This window comes from Perissodus microlepis, chromosome 3 (assembly GCF_051167445.1).
Source record: "Perissodus microlepis isolate ML-2025 ecotype Zambia chromosome 3, ASM5116744v1, whole genome shotgun sequence".
NCBI classification, from domain to species: domain Eukaryota; kingdom Metazoa; phylum Chordata; class Actinopteri; order Cichliformes; family Cichlidae; genus Perissodus; species Perissodus microlepis.
In genome coordinates this window covers 22,480,853-22,501,563 of record NC_140463.1, presented here as the reverse complement: position 1 = coordinate 22,501,563, position 20,711 = coordinate 22,480,853, and the positions used below count along the sequence as shown (strand labels likewise).

Genomic DNA, 20,711 nt, shown 5'->3' with positions numbered 1-20,711 from the left:
TTGTGTTAAGGTTCTAATGTTGGGTTTCGACTTTGATTCTACATATTGTCATATGTGTTTTTAGTGTTTGTGTGGCAAAGAACAGTTTAAAGATTTGGCTAGCAACAGGCCACTTTGATATTAATTTTTCATCCTTAAGTAATGGTCACTCAAAACTATAAAGTTAGTGTAACTTGCCTCTCTTAAGTTGAAGTGAGTTATTTTTTCTTTTGAAGCAGTGAGTTTCCAGTCATCCATCCATCATCTTCTAGTTATCCATAGTTGGATCATGGTGCTTGCCAGATAAACAGGGTATTCCAGACATCAACACTCTCCAGTTCCTTCTAGAGGATCCCAAGGCATTCCTAGGCTTATGGGTTCTTTATTTACAATGGGATATTCCAGCTGCATGTCTGGAAATCACCCTGAACAGATGGATGGGGAACCTCAACCGTCTCCTTTTAACATGGAGGAGCAGTGGTTTCATCATACAAAACTGCAGGCTTCTATGCACACTTAAAAACGTGAGATGCTTGGTTCTATGTCTTTGGCTTGAAAAAAATGAAAATATTCTAATATTCTAATATGGATCACAAAAAAAGAGTTAAATTTTCCAGCATGCAGATAGTTTATCCTGTCTTGAGGTTGGCAACATTTGCAGGTGAAATTCATGTCCAGTTAACCCTTGGAGATGAGAGATTTTGCACTAAATGGTCAATCAGAAATTCATATTTTCTGTAAATGTGGATCTGATGTTGTGCTGTATAAAATGTTGCCTTACATAAAAGCTGCAATATAGTTTTATTGGAGAAAAACAAGTGATGCTCTTAGGATCCTGCAGTTCTTGCACAATCTTTAATGCATCACTGAAATCACTGTCTTTAAAATGTGACCATTTGGCAGATTTAAATGCCTGACTCATAGTAATGGTGAAACAACATAATCAGACTTTGTGTAATTATCAAAATTTGCAATACGATATAGTCTCTGCATGCAAATGAAAAAGTGGTCATTACTGTGGTGGGTTAGGACAAAAACTCTGTGGCTGCTCAGTGAAAACATTGACGAACAGCTGAACACTCGGGTTGTTTTTGAGCTTCTCCTCCTCACTGATACAGTGGAACCCCGACTTACGAAATGAATTCATTCCCGAGGCTCTTTCGTAAGTCAAAAATTTTCGTAAGTCGTAGCACCCATCGCGCCTTTTGAGTGAACGATAGGCTATAGGCTAATTGCTAACTGCAACAACAATACGTCGTTCAAGTGGAACAGCGAAGCGCAAGTATGAAAGCTAGTGATGTGCGGATCGATCCTGAAATATCAATTCCTCCGATACCAGTCATTTATGCTCTAGAATCGATTCTCACATTAAAATATCGATATTTTAGTAATTTAGGGTAAATTTGTAGTTTATCATTAACAGGAACACAGTGGAAAGAAACTATAACATTCGGATTGTCTACATTCAAAGGAACTACTTCCTCTTCCGCCTTTCATAGTCATTTGCGAAATAGGCTGCCTGTGTCGCAGCCCCTTGGCGTGCGCACTCACAACAATGGCTGAGCGTAATTGGAGTCATGTGCGAACCTATTTTACCTCCACAAAAACTGAGACGTGGTTTGCGATACATGTGGCAAAAACGTGAGGTGTTGTGGCCACACTAGGGAGACATTCAAAAAGACTGTTGGGGGGATAAATACATTTTACAGTGTTTATTTATCGGATAAAATACGTTAAATGTCCGGAAACAGCGGGGGTGTCCAAATTCAGAGGCTGCTTCCACCTGAGGACCCGGGCCTTCGCGGTCTAAAGAAAGCCGGGTAGTACGTCACGAGCTCCCTCGTGGAGTGAAACTGCCGTCTGCTCCTTGCTATCTAAAATATAACCGGGCGCTGGCGTAAACTCTCGACCGTCTCACACTTCTGTTTAATCAGTTTTCTGTTTGACGTTTATTCAGCTGTGTGAAAACCCTGAGGAACCCTCCTGAGGGATTAATAAAGCTAAATTTAATTTAATCTAATCTAATAATTTTAATCTCAGCCAAACTGATTTACTCGCGAACAAATAAAACACTGAAAAAGCCAAACAATAACATTTTTAAGTTATCTAAGTGACTTATATATCATGTTTAACCCGAGTAGCGAAAGACCGCAGGGTTTGAAAACAATGTGTTGATCGGCTCAGATATTTGAAGTTTACATGGCTACATTCTCACCTGAAAATATGTTAAAAGTTCTTTTGCGACCCAGAAAGAGAAATAAGTAATATTAAAACTAAGCAGCTGCCGTCATTGTTGGAAACAAGTACTCTGATGTCCTGTAATCATTATGATGCTATAATTTGAGATACAATAAATAAAATAAGTTTTTGTACAAAGTATCGGTATCGGATCAGTATCGTCGATACCACCCTGAATATTACTTGGTATCGGATCGGAAAGGAAATCAGTGGTATCGCACATCACTAATGAAAGCCAAGGGGGTTGTCACTTGATTCGGAAGGCATTGTGGGCATTGTAGGCATTCTGGGCTCAGCCAATCAGAGCCAGTAGATTTTCGTTACGCGGGCATTTTGCCGTAACACGGGCAGAAATATTGCCATTAAGTGCCTTTGTAACTTTAATTTTTCGTTAAATGGGGTATTCGTAAGTCAGGGTTCCACTGTATCTGACACTTGTTCTGCTTTAACTCATCTGCTCCCCCTGATAGCTGAATGCTGTCTCTGCTGCGTCTGCTCCTAAAAACTGCTGCATCATTTCTTTGAATCAGTAAGGCCTCAAATGCTACTGAAGAAGAAAGGATAGTAACAGATACCCTGGTTTGGAAAGTGTAAGCTCATTCGATTATTTTGATCGTTTCTGTCCTAACATCATCTGGTTTCTCTGCAGTGAGTCTAGGATTGTGTAAAGGCAGGAGACTGGACCTCAGAAATGAAAAAAATGCAGTTAGAGACTTTCATCTGGGAATGAAGGGAAATTTTATTGCACTAAATCAGATCCTACAATAACACAAAAATCAACTGACAAGCATACCACATTCACTGTATTGTAAAGTCAGGATGGCTAACATGGTACGAGAGCTAATCACACATCTGGCTGATAAAGAGCATTGTAGTTTAATGGCTCTATAGTGTAGCTGGTTTAGTTCAGCACTTAAACGTGAAACCACAACCTTTGAACCTAATGCAGCAGTGCGGGTTTGATTCCATCATGAGGTCCTTTGTCTTTGTTTTCAGCCAGTTACTTCCAGTTTTAGTTTGATACTTTGTTGTCTCGTGTGCCTTTAGTTTCACTTCCCCTTGTCATCTTGAATAGTTTCAGCTGTCTCATAGTGGAAATACATGAACGTGCCTGTATTCCTTTGTTGTGTCACACTGTGTTCCTCCCATGTTAGTTCAGTTAGTATTTTTTCCCTGCTGGTGTCGGCTGTATTTTTGATCTTCATTATGTTGTATTCTAGGTTATCATCTCCCTTTTTGGTCTCTTTAAGTAGTGATGGTCAAAGGCAGGTCTGAAGCTATTTTGCTGGAATTGTATGAGGTTAATTTTATATACGCATAAAATAAACTGAAACTGTGTTTGAGTTAATCATATAATCAAGTGTAATTAGATCTGCTGACTGCCTCAGAAGAACAAGATGTGTGAGCAGAGGGCAGATGAGAGGATGCTGCAGGAAAAGAGACACAGACTGACATGGCTTAGTTTATCAACACAGTTTACCTACATATGTGAACTTCCTTTAAATTTTATTTAAGATCAGAAAGTTTTCAATTACATTATACTTACGTGTTCAGCTTCCTTACAGTTTGATAATGGTAACAAAGCAGAGTTCAGACAGTTTAATCTATTACTAAATTTACTTTAGATAGTGATATAGAGTGCATACAATTTAAAAAAGCAGACACCAAGTATGAGAATTTGATGTTACTATAGAGAACTATGAGAGGACTATTTTGAGAATATGGGTTCAGATGACTGAAAAGCTGTAGCTGTTTAATGTAGATGTTTAAAGGTGATGATTAGTTACACACACACAAAAACGTTTTGTGTCTGTTTTCTTTGGACAGCTGGGTACATTTGTAGGTACCAAAGTTCATATTTACTCAAGTGCTGGTCTCAAAACTCTCAGTAACATTTTATCTTTGCAGGTTGTTGCAGTTTATTTTCTGGCATGGTTCTGGGTCGCAGTGTTTGTGTTTTGGTCTTATGAATCTTTTTTGGTTATTGTTGTTGATCTCAAAGAATGAGTTACATTTACTAGTTTAGTTTTCTTGTGCTTTTGAGTTTTCTGATTGTACTATCATCTGTTGTGGTTCAGATGATTTTAGGTTGTTTAGTTTCCTTTAGGTTTTCCTTTCCTCATGTCCTGTCCTTAGTGTCTCCTGTGGAATTCAGTCTTGTCTCCATGTTTATTTACATCTCTGTTTCTTTCTCTTTCACTCTCTCTCTTCTTCGTCTCAGTCATGTCTCTGTGTTCTGTCTCGTTACCTGTTCTCATGTTCTTCTCTTGGGTGTTTCATCCTTTTTCTCTTGAGTCGGTCGTGTGTTTGCATGTTTGTTTAACCTCATCTTAGTGTCAAGTTTGCATGTCCTGGTCTGCGTCTTGGTGTTCGTGCTACTTCCTGTTTTATTTTGACAGTTTTTGTCTCTTGTGTGTTATGTTCAGTTTTGCTTCCTCTGTCTCATTACGACCAATTTGTTCCCGCTGTGTTCAAATGTGTTCCCTGATCTTCCTGATCACTCATCAGTGTATATATTGTCTCTCTTTTCCTCTGTTTTTGTCAGTGAGTCTGTTCATCTACAGCTATGATCCTGGTGGGGCAGGGGTCCCAGTGTTTTCCCAGTTCAGTGTTTCTTGATTAGTTCGTCATTCAATCTGTTTTTCTTACTTTTATGCTGTTTTGCCTGTCAGCCTGAATAAACGGCTCGCCTTCTGTTAACTCCAGTCTACACGCATCTGCATTTGGGTCCTCTCGCTGCTCCACTCAATCTGCTGCTGCAGATCATGACACTTTCTTGGGTACATGCTGATAAGTACAGTCTTATTTGTTTGTTTAAATTGAATTTTTCTACTTTCCTAAGAATTCTGTCAAAAAGGCCTAGAGACTGGTTGGCAACCGGCATCAACCACACATCCTTAGGGACAAACAAATTGAATGACCGGTTGGTGTGTGGTTGCTGACAGTTGCTAGGTGGTGATGTCTGCAAAAAGGTTAGCAGATTCACACCCATAATTTTCATTTAAAAACAAAAAAAGTACAATTGTCCTGTAATAGACAGCAATGTCAAGCAAACAATCACCAGTAATTTGGGGAATAGACATTTTCCCTATGGTTGTCAGGGGACCATTGTGTGAACTCTAGGGTCATGTGACTGAAACAAAAGGTTTCATAGCAACCTTAAGCACACGCTTGCAAACCGGTCCGGACATACATATTTTTTTTTGCCTAGTAAGAATTGGCTGATAGGGGTTGCTGACTGGTCTCTAGGCCTTAAGTACAGATAATAAACACACTGGTGTAACTAGCTGCTCTTGAGTAGTTTGTACTTGAACTTATCAACTTTTAAGATTGCGTATAATCAGCTTCAAAGATCCAAAGTTATCTTAAAGGATCAAAGAGAAATTTACTACACATGGGACACACTGAGTCGAGACTGAAGGCAGACAGAGATGCCCCAAAGTAAAAGAAATCACGACTGTTACAATTACAATATAAAGAAGAACTGATGTAAGATGAAAACATTTTGGACATAAAGTATAACATTGATTAAACAGCAGCATGGATACACTCCGGCAATTTTCAACATTTAAGCAGAGGGTGAAATTTTGTAGAAATCAGATGAAACAGCGCAGCTTTCAGTTACTGAATAAGAAGCATACTAACAGCCTACTTCTGTTAGTACTTCTTATGTAGATGACTAGTTCATTTTCTCACCACTTTTCATAAAATACCATTTTAGAAATCAATTATAAATATTGTAAAGCTTGTGTTAAAAACCTTTCATTAAAAAACAATCCCATGAACTAGTTGCACGACAGCTTGTAGGACCCTTTTATTAACAAGTGACTCATAGATTACCAATATTTCTTATTGATTTATTGCTCAACACCTCATATTTTTTTCAAAACATTTCAGTATAATGTTTACATTATGAGGAATAACTTATTGGAAGGTGATTCAGGTTTTCCTGAACCACACTCACTTTATTCCAAATTTTAAAAATTTGGGGTATGTGTGTCCCCCACTTTACATCTGCAGGTGGTGCTATCTCCCTGTGTATCTAGCTGGCACTGGAATTTATGTGTCTTAGAGTTAAGGCTCACAACTCTTCAACTCTGCTGCAGCTAGCCTACATTTTTCTGACAGAATATTTAAATTAACCTTTAATAAATGTTCCACAACTTATCTCAGTGCAACTAAAACCTTTGGATTTTTCGACCTGATTTCGCTGCGAAGGGCACACATAGTCTAGTTGATCATTTCAACCAATTAAGATCGTGTCTTTGTACAAGAAAATGCCAATTTTGAATTGATAAATCTAACTAAACAAAAGCCACTGAAACTCCTGGAATTATATACCAGTTAATTTTCTAGGATTTTGAAGGAAATCCAGAACATTGTTCCAAATTCCATAAGAACTGTTGGTTTTAGCAAAGGTGACGGTTTACTGAAAACATGAGAGAGATGGAAGCAAATAAAGGGATTAAGAGAGTGACTGAAGTGAAAGAGGTGTGCAGGAAAATATTTGGGCAAGACAAGGAAATAACCAGAAGACGAGAGGAAAAGAGCACAGGAAATGTTGAGATTTCCTTTGGTTGTTGGGTTCCTGACATATTTGCTCACTGCCCTCTTTCCCTCCGGGAGTGTTACAGTGAGAAGAAAGAGACATCTCAGACTGAGAAGAAGAGCTTTTATTTTGTAGTTACTGAAAGAGGGAGATGTTGTGAGGCAATGTGGAGAAGCTATCTGAGGATATTTTCCTTTCTGATTTTTCTGGATTTTCATTCATCTTTCTGACTATTTTTCTTTCATGTTTTTGGTCATCAGTTTTTGGCAAATAAGGAAACAAGTTACTGATTTTTAAAAAAAAACCAAAAAAAAAACCTTATCTCTTCTTTTTGGTTTTTACCTTGTAACTTTTTCGCCGTTACTGCTTTGGTTGTTATCATTACAAACTTCCTGTAGTCATGTAATCAGCGGTTCATTCGGCACTGGATCCCCCTTGTATTAACCCTGTGACAGCGGGATTTGATTTTTTCATTTCTGAGCGAGTTTTTACAGCCTTTCAGGATCGTGCTGTGTTCAGCATGTTACGCTGTATTATTCAGCGGGCCAACAACTTGAAACACTCTGACCCTCAGGCCAGTGTCATTTTCAGAGGTAAGAGGATTATGGGACGTTCAGGGCATGCATAAAGTCAGGGAATAATAGGATCAACTTGGAAAGTTGCCTGTTAAAAATGTGTGTGTGTGTGTGTTGTGCTTTTTTTTATTTCATTTGACTTGAAAATTAAGGTGTAATATACGTAATTTGTAAAATTATGTTACTGTAGAAATAACAGACCATTGAGTTCACTGTAGTATTGCTGATGTCCAAGTTGAGTTTCGAATGAAAGACACACAATTCTTGAGTCTGTGTGTCTGGATAAATGAACTAGACATTTCACTGCAGCTATTGTACACAGCTTTTATCCAAGAATATAACTGTGCACATATCTGTGAGAGATATCTAAGAAATGTGGGTTGCAAATGCTGGGAGTTGAGGCGAATACTTTTGAATGGAAAATGTCTTAGCCATTTATGTGCTATTTCTCAATATTTAGCATCACTGAATTAACAATGGGCTGGGAGGTCCCATTCATTCAGCTGTCTTTGATCAGTGGTTGTTGATCAATGGCCATGAGAATTTGCATAATCATGATTTAGAAAATGACCTCCCAGCCCATTGTTCATTCAGTGGTGCTAGTTTCAGTCATTACTGTTTATAAGATTGGGGAAACCTGCAGTCAGCTGAGATTGAAGAAGTTACTTGGATGAGTGACGAAACGTTTCTCCCACTGAAAACGCTACGTCCAGATGAACAGAGTCCACTTTTGGACACTCAAATATAAGTTGCTTGAAATCACCTTTTATTATTTATTCAGGACTTAAAGCCAGAACTGCAGCATCCAGTCTAGACTTTGTGATGGCTTAAAGTCAGAAAATACCTAGGACGCAACAAAGTAAACAAAGTTTTGGATTGTCATGTCATGATCCTGTTGGTTTTTGCCATGATTTCAATATTGGATCAGTGCAGAAGCTCAAAGATTCCCAGTTTATAGAGAGGGAGATGTTGCAACACCTAAAAAGATGGAGAAAACAAACAAAAGAAATCTTTTTCTACTCTTGTACCAGCGCTCATAGATTTCTTTCTGGTTGGCGACACCTATTGTTCAGTAGAATACTGCAGCATGTGGGACACGCCCTCTTCTCCATTATACATGGTGACAGGGCTGTGATGATGTCACAATCAGCGACAATAAATTAGCTCTTAGCTACTTTGCCTCAGCGGCATTCCTGTTTTCCGATCTGATTTCCCTGTAGGCCTACTTTCCATGACTCAGTATCTGACTCCTTTATGAAGAGAGCTCTGCTTTCTACTTCCTGCCTTTGTCCTAACAGTTTTCTCGTGCCATCACACAAATACTTGTATTGTTGTCTTGTCTAATTTTAAATTGAGTGCACAGATCAACAGCCCACTTTTAACAAAGACTAGTGTAAGTCTCTTTCAGGGTTTAATAAGCGACGTGCCAGCAGATGTTTTTCCTATTTTGTTTACTCATGCATATCTCACCCTCCTCATACACTCTTAAATTAAGTGAATTTGGTGCAGTGACTCTGCATCTTTCCTTTTCCAGTAGAGCCAGTCGACTCTGATGTGTAGAAATTGATTCAGTGCAGCAAAGTGAAACTGAAACCACTCTGTTATGTCTCTTTCCTCCCACATCCACATTCATATTATGGCTAAACAGCAGAACTTCTTTCTTATTGTGGGGGGAAAAAAGCTTACTGAACTGTAAAGTGATAAAGCAGTGTTTGTGATGATTATATCATTCATTTTTTATGCTTAAGGTGTCCTTAAGCATAAAAAATGAATGATATAATCCATTTATATACTTAAAAAAGCATGGAAAATAAATGAGTTGGTGGCTTTTTTCCCCACAAAACTGAGTTCCAATAACTTGAAGAATTTAGAGTTCAGAAAGAAAAATGACAGAAAAATTGAAAGAGAATTTCCTCTCCTCAAGAACACAGATACCATGTCCATTTTTAGAAATCAGAGATGTTAGTAGTTGACGCAACTGTTATATGAACTGACTAATCTCAACAGATCCAGAGGGAAGGATATGCATTTTCTGCATTTAATGTATTCAAAACGGTTTGTGGAAATGTATCCCAGAGTTTCCAGAGCAATTCTGACCTATAATAGTGACCAATACAATAGACATTTTTATGGAAACTCTTTCTTAACTCTTTCTGCACAAGGTTATGATGAGTGCTAATGCACAGACAGATGACTGTTTTTTTTTCCTACGGTGTGTTTGTGAGCAATGAGTCTATGGGTGCTGTGATTAAATCTGGCAGTGTGTGCTGGTGTTTGTGTCCTAAAGGCAGGATTTCCGGCCAAAGTGTTGTTATTGTCACAGTGCGTGTTATTCTCAATCAAAACAGAAATAAAAGCTGGCAGCACTGTGCTATTTATAATGTGGATCCCCCATGTGGGTCAGACTCAGCTGCTGGTACTGTTCTCAATTACTCCACACAGACACTCCTTAACCAAACAGGAGGCAACAATACTAAACCCTTAACACTTCAAGTCTACAAACTGTGACATAGTCTCTATTTCAAAAGTCACTTCTTGAAAATAATTAAAACATAGTAACATTTACACATAAATTTTATATTGTTCAGTTTCATATTACTGCTTTAAATTGTCAGTATCAGTCATCAAAGTATCATTGGCTAAAATACAGAACCATGAGTTACTCCTAATGAATGAATGAGAGACCCTGTAAAAGTGCTCAAGCAGAGTGCAAACGCACACAATAAGAACCTAGAAAACACATCAAATACGTAAACTGAGATATTTCATTATTTCTAATCTCTCCAAATATTATTGGTCCAAATATATCAGGCTCTGAAAACTACATGGGCGATTGGTTGTTCATGTAACCATAACTCCTTAAACTTTGAGCTGACTTTAAAAATACATGTCCACACACACAGTGAAGGTCTAAATCTAGGTTTCCTATACGTGTCTGAAAACCCAGAGGGCTGCACTATTCTATTCTCAGCTCATAATAGAAATGTGCCAAGCTGAACCGGGAAGTTAATACTGTGCCACTTCCTCTCTGCAGGTTCCAAACTGTGGCACCAGCACTTGGGAGATTTCTAGAGTTGACACGCACAACACATACACATTCACACATGAATCAAATGTAACCTCTCAACCTTTCTGTGGAAGGGTGGAGATGTTTTTTTTATATCCCACAAGAACGGAGGCACTCTTACGTAGGTAATTTTTGTGTGTGTGTGTGTGCACTTGCTTGGGTGTGTATAGTTGAATTAATGGTTTTATTGCTCTCTGTTTGTGTTTGTGTTCTCAAACTTGGTGATCGCTGTAGGGAAAACAGGAAGGCAAACAACTTTTGTCCGAGTGTGTGTGAATGGAGACAATGTGAGTGTGTGTGTGTGTGTGTGTGTGTGTGTGTGTGCATGTGCATACTGGGAATACATGTATTAAAAATATTAATTGTACTCCAGTTGAAGCCAAAGATATGTGACCAATGACCTTTAGTTTCCAAAGGGTCTGGAAATTTTTAGACAACCAGACTTGCATGTTTAGAGCGCTAAAAAAAAGTGTCCACGCAGAAAGAAATTCGCAGAAACGTGGCGACTAGAGAAATTCAACAACATCAGTGACTTCAGTCTACTATGCTATCAGGGCAATGTGAAGTGGGAAGGTTCCAAATATAGACAGTATGTATAGACGACTGACATAAGTACTGTGACATCACCCACTGGCTTCTGAATTTCTGTTTTGAAGCCTCGAGATGACTGCTTCCACCCTAACCATGTTGGAAAAGCTAAGATGAGACAAAGAAGTGTCATCTGACTGTAAAAGCCAACACTCATTGGCTAATGACTCGTGATTGACAAGTCATAAGCGAGCATGTGGTTTTATAACACAGATAATACCATTTTATAACATTGTATGACCAAGATTGATAAAACAGTACCTCATTTTTAATTTAATATAACCCCTAATAAATGACTGAACCCTTCAACTCAGCAGTTTAGCTATGAGATTCAATTCAATTCAATATTATTTATTTCATGAAAAATCACAACAACAATCACCTCAAGGCTCTTTTTTATTGTAATGCAAAGGCCCTACAATTTTAGAGAGAAACCCCAACTATCAAACCGCCTATAAGCAAGCACTTGGTGACAGTGGAAAAGAAAAACTCCCTTTTAATAGGAAGAAATTTCGGCATAACCTGGCTCAGGGAGGGGCCACCGTCTGCTCCAACCGTTTGGGGGTGAGGGGAAAAGATGTGATGTTATTTTCCCATGTACTGCTATAGGACAACAAGTCTTTGTTCAACTAAAGTTATCACCATAGTGTGGCAGGTTTTTAGGCACAACTGCATTGACTTAATTTTTTTGACCTGGAAGTAGGGCTGCTCAATTAATCGAATTTTAATCTCGATTACGATCTGGGCTTTCAACGATCATTAAAAATGACTGAGCCGATTATTAGCCCCTCCCTCGTGCTTTACTCTCGCGCTGCTCCGTGTGGCAAATCGAGCGCACCTCTCTGCATTTCGAACACGCGTCACAACAATTAAGAGGACCCGAGGGAAGCTCGGAAAGCTAAGCAGAAGTTATTTGGAGAGGAGAGTGACTGCCGTTGGTTGAAAAGAGAGGTAAAAAAAACTTCAGTGGTGTGGAAACATTATGACGTGGATCAAGTAGACATAGTGTGTAAACTATGTCTGCACCACAGAGCAACACTGCAAAGTTCACTAAACATAGATGTTTACATTTTTTTTTGACAATCTTTAAAGTCATTATTCAATACATTGTTATTGTTAAATAAATATCGTCAAATAATCGAGATCTCAATTTCAGTGAAAATAATCGTGATTATCATTTTTGCCATAATCGAGCAGCCCTACCTGGAAGTTATGTCCACGTTTGATACTCCCTGTAGTTCTAAGATAAACTTGTGTCAACTTTGAGTTGGATGATATGGCAGGGTGATGAATCCAGAAGGTTACCAAGGCAAGCTGAGCCTAGAATGTTGTTGGTGACCAAACCTAAGCAACAAATTGGACACCCTTTTACTTTCATTTTTAGCGTCTCCTATCCTCTTATTACATTTTTCTGATTCTCTTTTTTGCACATTTTATGCACCAGTTGTTTAAGTTATTCATTCAGCGTTTTTTATTTACTCATGGTTAAAAATCTGTAATTGGTCATATTTGACTTTTGTAACCCCTGACCTTTCTTGTTTTATTTGCACTTGCCTTTAAAATACACCATCATGTAAAAAGCATGTCTGTAAAAGCTCCTCAAGAATAACTTAAGTAATTTTTAAAATAATCTAATCTAATGGGATTATCAGATAAACAACTGCAGTCAATACATGCAAAACTACCATCATTTGTATCAGCTTCAGCTGTCCTTGGTGACATTTACCAGGAATTAGCATGTCATGGAAATGAAAAGGTAACTTCAAAGATGAAGACAATGGCCATTGACTCTGTTTCCTTTTATCTGGAAGCACCAGTTTAGTCTCTGTCTCAATCAATTCCTGTTTTACCAAAAATAATTGGAAACTGTGATAACTGCCCCCCTGTGTGATAACTCACATTATCACATGTTTGTACACATATTGTTTCATAAGTGGCCTTCAGTATTTGAGTACCTATTCTGGCAGGGTATTAACCTGTCTCACCTCTCACTTCTGGTTAAAGCTGCCCGACGGCGGGCAGGAAATCAGAGCTCCGAACTTCATGTTACAGGAAGCCATGGAAAGATAACACACATATACAAATAAACCTATTGTGTGTCAGTAGTTATTTTAGAGCAGAATATTTATACCACTGTTTATGTGCGAACTTGTTTCTATAGTGCACCTTTTGGAGGAATTACAATAAAATGTATGTCAGTAATCATCACACAAAATGAGCTGACTAGAATTGATATACTTACATTATTTAATCTTTACAACAACTTAAAATACAGATAATAAAAATTACATAGTAAGTTCAATCTCTGCAATAGTCTTAATTTTGTTTACCAAAAATAGTATATATTTCAACTTTAAACTCTGACTTTAGCATTTTTTTATGGCGAAGGGTAATTTATTCCAAAGTTTTAAGGTGCAATGTGTAAAGTTGTTTTTTTTTGTTCTTATGTTTTAACATTCAGAATAACTTCATATCTTTGATTAGCATAACCATGAACGAGGGTAACAAAAGTTTCATGTGATGGAGCAGTTTTTCTTATCATTATACAGGTACATGAGTGGTAAAGATAAACAACCCACCCTTACTGGAACATTTAACTATTTTATTCTACACATTTCATTAAAATGTTTGTCAGTGTGGATAGTGTAGGATAGATAGGGGTGACTGCATAGACTTTGAGTCTTTTCTGAAGGACCTTACTGAGTTATTATTATGCTTATTCAAAGTTGGAGTAGATCAGGGCACAACATTTTCTTTTCTATTGTTAAAAATATTTTTTTTCCACTAATCTGATTTTTAAAATTTGTTTTTTAAGATGGCTATGCTCATAAATGTTGGTCAAAACTTTACTTTGTAAGTAAAGTTTGCACTATTAGTTGAGCTAATAGCAGAGCAAATATATTTGACACACAGGTTTCTAACTTGTTAAGTTGTTGGTTACTGCAAAAAGGAGACTTTCAGTTTTTCCGAGATGGCATTAAAAATTATTTTTCTCATTTCTGACACAACTTAAGGTCAATATCTGTATTGACCTTAAGTTGTTAATATCCTAAGTTGTAGGATTATCTTCATATAGAAAAATTACAAACATTACATTTTCCATTTTCTATATCTGTTTCAGGGTCCAAGAAGAAGACAAAGGTCATCAAAAACAATCCTAACCCTGTGTGGAATGAGGTAAGTCCCCCATTAAGCCACAAATTCATCAAGCCATCATCTGTTAAAGTTCCTAAGTGTGTGATAATGCAATGTCAAATATTAAGTATATTTTAATTATTAATGTGAAAATAAGTTATAACCTAATTTAAAAGTAAGGCATTGCTTGGTCTCTGTAAAGGACTCAAAGTGGAAAATGCAGGATGAGTCCTCCTCTTGCATACAGTCCTGGAGTCCTCATCAAAGTGAAGCAGCCATAGATTCATATAGAAACTCAAAATACAGACAAAAATAACTGAAAACAAAAAAAGATCTAGTAAAGATATAAAGATAATGTTTTATTTGTTAGAATGGCAGCAGCCTTGCAATTTAGGTAAGTCTGTTGTTATGTTACATTAATCTACCATTGGGTCCTAACAATGCTAGTTTTGACTGCTTCTTTATTCATATCTGGTCGCAACATCAGGCCGCTCAAAGTGAGTAAAAAAATTTGCTACCTGAAAGTTAGATCTGACTTGGAAATTTGTAATAATTAACATAACTGCTTAAGATAGAAATTTGCTGTATGTAGTCAGCAATTTGCAATTAACATGAAAGTTAACATTAGCTAACGTTAGTCAGAAAAAAAAACCTGTTTGATTTTACTTACACAAGCCTGTATGAATGATGTTTTGGGAATTGAAATCAACCCTGAATTGGCTTTCCCCTGGGTTAGCTTACCACCTATCTAGCATACCCTAAAACACATTCAGTGCATTTAGTAAGTTTGCAACATTACGAGCTGGTGAAATTGTGACAACATCTCTGTATGGGAGCAAAATAACCAGACCAAAAAATTATTTGCAATACTGCAGTAAAGTTAGAAGTACTTCACAAATATAATGCAATAAAGGTGCAGTAAGGATATTACAAAATATCATCATTAAAATGTTCTGCCTATAAGATCCCATTTTCACTCTTTTTTTAAACATTTCTTTCCTTTGTGTCCGTCAGGGTTTTGAGTGGGATCTGAAGGGGATTCCTCTGGACTCTGGAGCTGAGATTCACTGTGTTGTTAAAGATCATGAGAAAATGGGGAGAAACAGGTACTGTGTGCTATGCTAATTATATGCATTCAGATGTGGCATCAAAACACTGAAGAAATATACAAAATGACCCTGAAAAAACTTCTTTAACTGGTTTTCCTTTTATAGGCAGGCAAGTGTCTCAGACAGATCTTATCATTAGAGATTTCCAAAAAAAGAGGCATAATTGTTTTAAACAAGAAAAATAGATCAAACCCATAAATACAACTGACGAGTAAAAGGGAAAGGTCTGTTTTAAACTCCAAACGGGCTATATTTACTTTTAATCACTCATCACTGGCAGCTGTTTGTAAATCATTTTAAACCTTGTGCTGGCCAACAGACAGATAAAGAGGCGATATGTACAAATCACCCCTGGGATAATAAATTTAGGATTGTCTTACTAAGTTTGAATAGACGGAGCTGCACATTGTCACGGTAGAGATGTGGCCAGAGGACCCCTCAGTAGGTTATTTTTGGATTGTTTCACTCGATCAAGATGTCAGGCCAGTCAGAGTTCTTTCGGAAGGGAAGGGGCAGGAACGAAAGAATCAGGTCTTCCCCTCATTGTGGTATTTATTCTGCCAAATTCCCACCCATTCACTCTCTGTTGTGCTGAAAGATGAATGGATCCATAAATCAGCCACTCAAATTACAGTGGAACTTGACTGTGTCTCAGCTCTCAGCATAAATCCATTATCGTTGTACTAAGTATTTGTTTTCTAAGGAGCTTCAAGAAAAGCGATTGGTCGTCTTTAAGTTTCCTGAAGACGTTTCACCTCTCATCTGAGAAGCTTCTTCAGTTACCCACTACTGATCATGTGCCTCACCACATGAGCCAAAGTGTGAAAAAAGGCATGGGTCATGAGTTTTCCAATGAAACCATTGTGAGACCTTGCTACACCCTATCATGTGACTTATTGAGATCACCTAAAGCAAGATGGGATTGGGGGTTGAGGCGCTTGTGGAAGGGATCTCAAAACCGCGTTGTAGGTGGCAGACCACCTCCTCTAATCAAAGATGGTCATTCACAGTGGGGATAGATAGCCTCTTGAGGGACAACTCCCACTAGAGTTTAAATGCCATTTGGTTTTAGAACTGAAGGAGTTTCTCAGATGAGACATGAAACATCTTCAAGAAACTTAAAGAAGTCAAGTCGCTTTTTGTTTCATAGCTAGATAGAGTACCATGACCTGGATGACTGAGAACTTACACAGCATTTTTTTTGTTTTGTTGTCGGTGATTTTCTATTCACCTGGACTTAATGTGTGAAGTACATATTTGTCATTTTGGGGTGTATTTGCTTTACCATTTTCCTTTGATCTCTCTAGGCGTTACAACTTTGCTTGACAATGTTGTACAGTAACAAAAATAACCACCAAGGTTGGGGAATAAATGTTGTAAGATGTCAGAAAATGACTGTGAATGGGGAAACAGGGAAACTAAGAGTTTATCAGAGACTAGGCACAGGTGCAACACCATTAGCATCATGTGGTAAGAGCTGTAATTCAGTCCTTGAAGTCTATAACAGATGGATATCACCAAATACTGGGTTTCCTTCTTTGAGATGCTTTGCCAGATAATGCATCTCATTATTGGAGACTTTGGCAATGGCATGCATGCCTCCTCAAGAGTGTTCGTGCTTTGGCCAGATGTTGGGAAGAGGTTTTTTTGTTTTGTTTTTTTAACGAAGGAATGAATTTTGGGATCATCAGCTTTTCTTGGTTGTTGCTGAGCTGGTTAGTGCGTTCCTAATTTTTAAGAATTTACCAGTCCTAAAGTTTTCTCTCTCTTTCTGATATGTTTATTTGATTTCTTTCAGCCCAATGGTGGCTGACATATTAATATTGTCATTTCTTTGATTCTCATACTGGGACTTCCAGGGAAAATGTACTTGGGATCAACTCCAGCTGTGTCTTTAAAGATGTTATTTTGTAAATAACACAGTTGTGTTTAAGATCCATCTCTGTGTTTCTGGTGTGTGTCTCTTTCAGGTTTCTGGGGGAGTGTCGGCTAGGTCTTAGAGATGTGCTCAACTCTCCCAATTTCGCCGCCACCTTCACCGTCTCCTTGCTGGACACCAAGAGGAACAACACAGGGGTGAGCACACGGAACTGCACTGACTGATTAATCTGCAGCCTAACTGCGTCACAAGTCGATTATAAATGACTCCAAGTTTCCTCTTTTGAGCTTAAAATAAAGTGAGTAACATTTCTGAATCATAGTTGATTTGTTATTTCCTTCTTTGGGATCCTTAATAAAAAAAAGAAGAATCAGAAACACAAAAATGTCTCTCCATAACAAATAAAATGAACTATAAATAACTGCAGTTGATTTTATTAGATGGGTTTTTTGCTAATCTGCTGACTAAGGCTGATCAGGTCTGTAATGTCAAGAAAAATGGTCGACAGGTGGTTAGTGGGTGGGTCTTGGACTTGATGAGGCACTGATGTGTTCATGTGCTTCAACATGGATTTTCTGTATCACCCTGAATACGTTTATATTTCTTGTACTTTTTTGTTGGAAAATATGAACTCATGAGCTCCAAATTAGGCAAAGGTCTTGCTGGAAGCAAGAGATGTTCTTTATGTTTTTCATCTTTTTCCGTTTGTTCCAAGTATGTGATCAGCACTATTTATCTTATATCAGCAAGGTTATATCAAATTTAATTAACTCTAGTAAGCACTGGTACCACACTGCAAGAAAGTCCTAGCTTGCATGTTCTCTCCGTTCTGCATGTATTCTCTGAGGGTCCTTATGGCAGCTGGGATATTGTATTCTAGGTGGGGTTTTTTTTATTGTTCATTGTTCATTGAAAAGACACCTAGAACACAGTATCTATTACTGGCTAGTATTACTGGAGCCTTTTTCTTTTTTAAAATTTAAAAAAAAAAAAAACACTTCTAATGATGAGAAACCTTCAGCAGCTGATGGTTATTCAGTGATGAAATGCTTGATTTTCTTTTTCCTCTAATTATGCAACATTGCTCTATGGAGACCCACATTGACATAATACAGGTGTAGCCTAGAAAACCAGTCATCACAGCTACAGGTCTAACCCAACACCAACTAAAATAAAATTATTCAGTAGTTTTAGTTTCCAAAAGAGCTCAAACTCAAATTGGTCTTTAAGAAGAAGATGCAGAAGTATAAGATCTGGGCACGCACACACATACACGCACACACATGCACGCACACACCTTGGCAGCCAAACCTACAGTGTTTTATAGCAGCAAATGAAACACTGTTCTCTTCCCCATCCTTGCTTCCTGAAGCCAAAACAAAGTCTTCCTGTCACTGTCAGACTGGACCTGATTGATGCCACATACATGTGCGCACACCCACACCCCCACACACACTGTATGGTATGTACAATGTGTGATTTATCAGGTTTTTTCTTCATTAGTCATAGAAAGCAAACTCTGTTATAAGCAAAAATAAAACTAATATTGTTTCTTCAAAGATTTCTTGATGCATCTGCCCTTACAACTGTTTGCTTCCACAAACAAAATCTTACACAGATTCAGTGAGATAGAGCCAAGAAATCAAGAAAAAACATGTCAAGATATTCACATTCTTAACATCTACTCCATAGAAACTGTAGTCTGACCAGAGTTGGACACGCCAAGTCTGATGAGTTTGTTTACAGAAACATAACAGCTTATCACTTAAGCTGCTTTTTCCTGTTGAAGGAAACAGTAGAAGCCACCCCTGCTACCACAGGGTAACTCATCTTGATTACAGTGTGCAGGAAACAGGTCTTTTCTGGTGGTGGTGGTGGTGGTGGTGAGGTTAAATGCCACTTTGAGTTTGGGTAGAGAACCATAAGTGAAGAACCGTGGGCTCGTCCAGGATTTAAACCAGGAACAACTTGCACTTTAAACTTGAACCAGACCAGTGAAACGGTTCTTTCTGCCAGTGTGCAGAAGTTTAACTACATATTTAATCCCTGAGATATCTTATATACAAAAGTGAAGTACTATTTCAACTGAAGGAAAGTCAGCACAACTCTTTGAGCTTAAACTAAACTACAGAAATCTATAATTGAATTACTTTGGTGAAATACAAATGGCTACAGGGGAGGTCTTTATCAGTAGGAAAAGTTGTAACTTATACAAATAAACTATACAATTACACAATTAAAAGTCCAAATATTATGTTCTCTTTTGCATTTTCCGAAAGCGATCCAGTGTCCCAGACTGGAGTCTTTGCCAGGCCAAGTCATGTTTGACACCCCTGCCCTAGACCGATGAGCCACATGTTTTATGCATAATTTGTGCTGAGGTGTATGATGAAGTGAAATTCTCTAAGTTTAATTAAAACCAACTTGTAGGGCACAAAAAACCCCAAAACAAATAAAACTGCTAAAAAAATAATTGCAGTTCCTCAAAAGGCCTGTAGAGGCACTAAATATAAGTCACAACTTCCTGTCTTAAAAGCTTAAACTTAACAGCATTAATCACAGCCTGGTTTAAATAACTGCTTTGGCCTCGTTGGATAGTTTCCACCATCAAAACAACTGAACATAGAGTGAAATGCTTTTATAACTCAGTCTTGCATCAGTTTTAGTAAATCTGAAGGTAGGGTGGCTAACTCTGTCTCTGCCTAACCCTAATTTAAGGATGATACAGGTGAATAGCATGGGTAGCATAAAGGCCACTGCAGTTAAGTTACTTATTAAGTGCCATCATCTTTTACTGTACTTTCTCCAGAGACGTATACAAGTGTCCTATGCATTCACTTCCTCTTTGCCTTCTTATGTATGATTAGTTCCAGCTGAGTGTGCACCTGTTCGCCATCCTCTCATTATCCTGCCTGGGTATTTAAGTCCTCAGTCCTCAGGCCGCAACAACAAATGGTCCTCTGTTTGTTGTTGTGTCCTCCACATTTGCTGTGTGTTCTTGCGTAAACACCATGTTCTCTAGCCATGTCATGAAATGTCAAGTGCAAGATTTTTAGTTCTAGTTTATCTTTTCTTTGTTTTCTTTCAGCGTTCATATACCTAGTTTTAGTTTGTGTTCTCCAGCAATAAAGCTGCCACCTTTAGTTAAGCATTTTGTCTCCAAGCCCTGCGTTTGGGTCCTACATTCTGCCTGCCACACAGCCAAACATGACAGATCTTCTACAAATTGTGTTTTCTGCCTCCCATAGGCCACGCTGACCCTGCAAGTTTCCTACCTTCCTCCTCCAGGATCGGCTCCGATGTTTCAGCCTCCTCCCCAGCTGGAGCCTCAGCCTCATAACAATCCTAGTGTGGAGCTGGACACAGTCACAAGTAACCTCAGCGTGTCATGTAGTGAAACGATAATTGCAGTGGTGTGAAAAAGTCTTTACCCCTTTCGAGATGCTGTGTTACTTTTACAGCAGATGTAATGACACACACACACACATTTTGGTCAGCTGACCACTCCTGGGGGGGTCACCACTGTTTCAAGTTTTCTCCATTTGTGGGTAATGTCTCTCACTGTGGTTCACTTGAGTCCCAAAGCTATATA

General features: G+C 38.1%; 1 protein-coding gene across 7 annotated transcripts in view; it reads left to right on the top strand.

The window, feature by feature from the left end:
• dysf (dysferlin, limb girdle muscular dystrophy 2B (autosomal recessive)) overlaps positions 1-20,711 on the top strand; it is a 109,260-nt gene that overhangs the window by 2,415 nt on the left and 86,134 nt on the right. For 4 of the 7 annotated variants that reach the window (XM_084923589.1, XM_084923586.1, XM_084923588.1 and 1 more), the window contains exons 2-5: positions 14,118-14,173; positions 15,146-15,237; positions 17,211-17,316; positions 20,368-20,491. In XM_084923589.1, the coding sequence (XP_084779715.1) occupies positions 14,118-14,173; positions 15,146-15,237; positions 17,211-17,316; positions 20,368-20,491 (378 nt within the window). Of the gene's footprint in view, positions 1-6,492; positions 7,360-14,117; positions 14,174-15,145; positions 15,238-17,210; positions 17,317-20,367; positions 20,492-20,711 lie in introns of those variants that run through there. The other 3 variants (XM_084923587.1, XM_084923592.1, XM_084923591.1) reach the window with 3 other exon arrangements.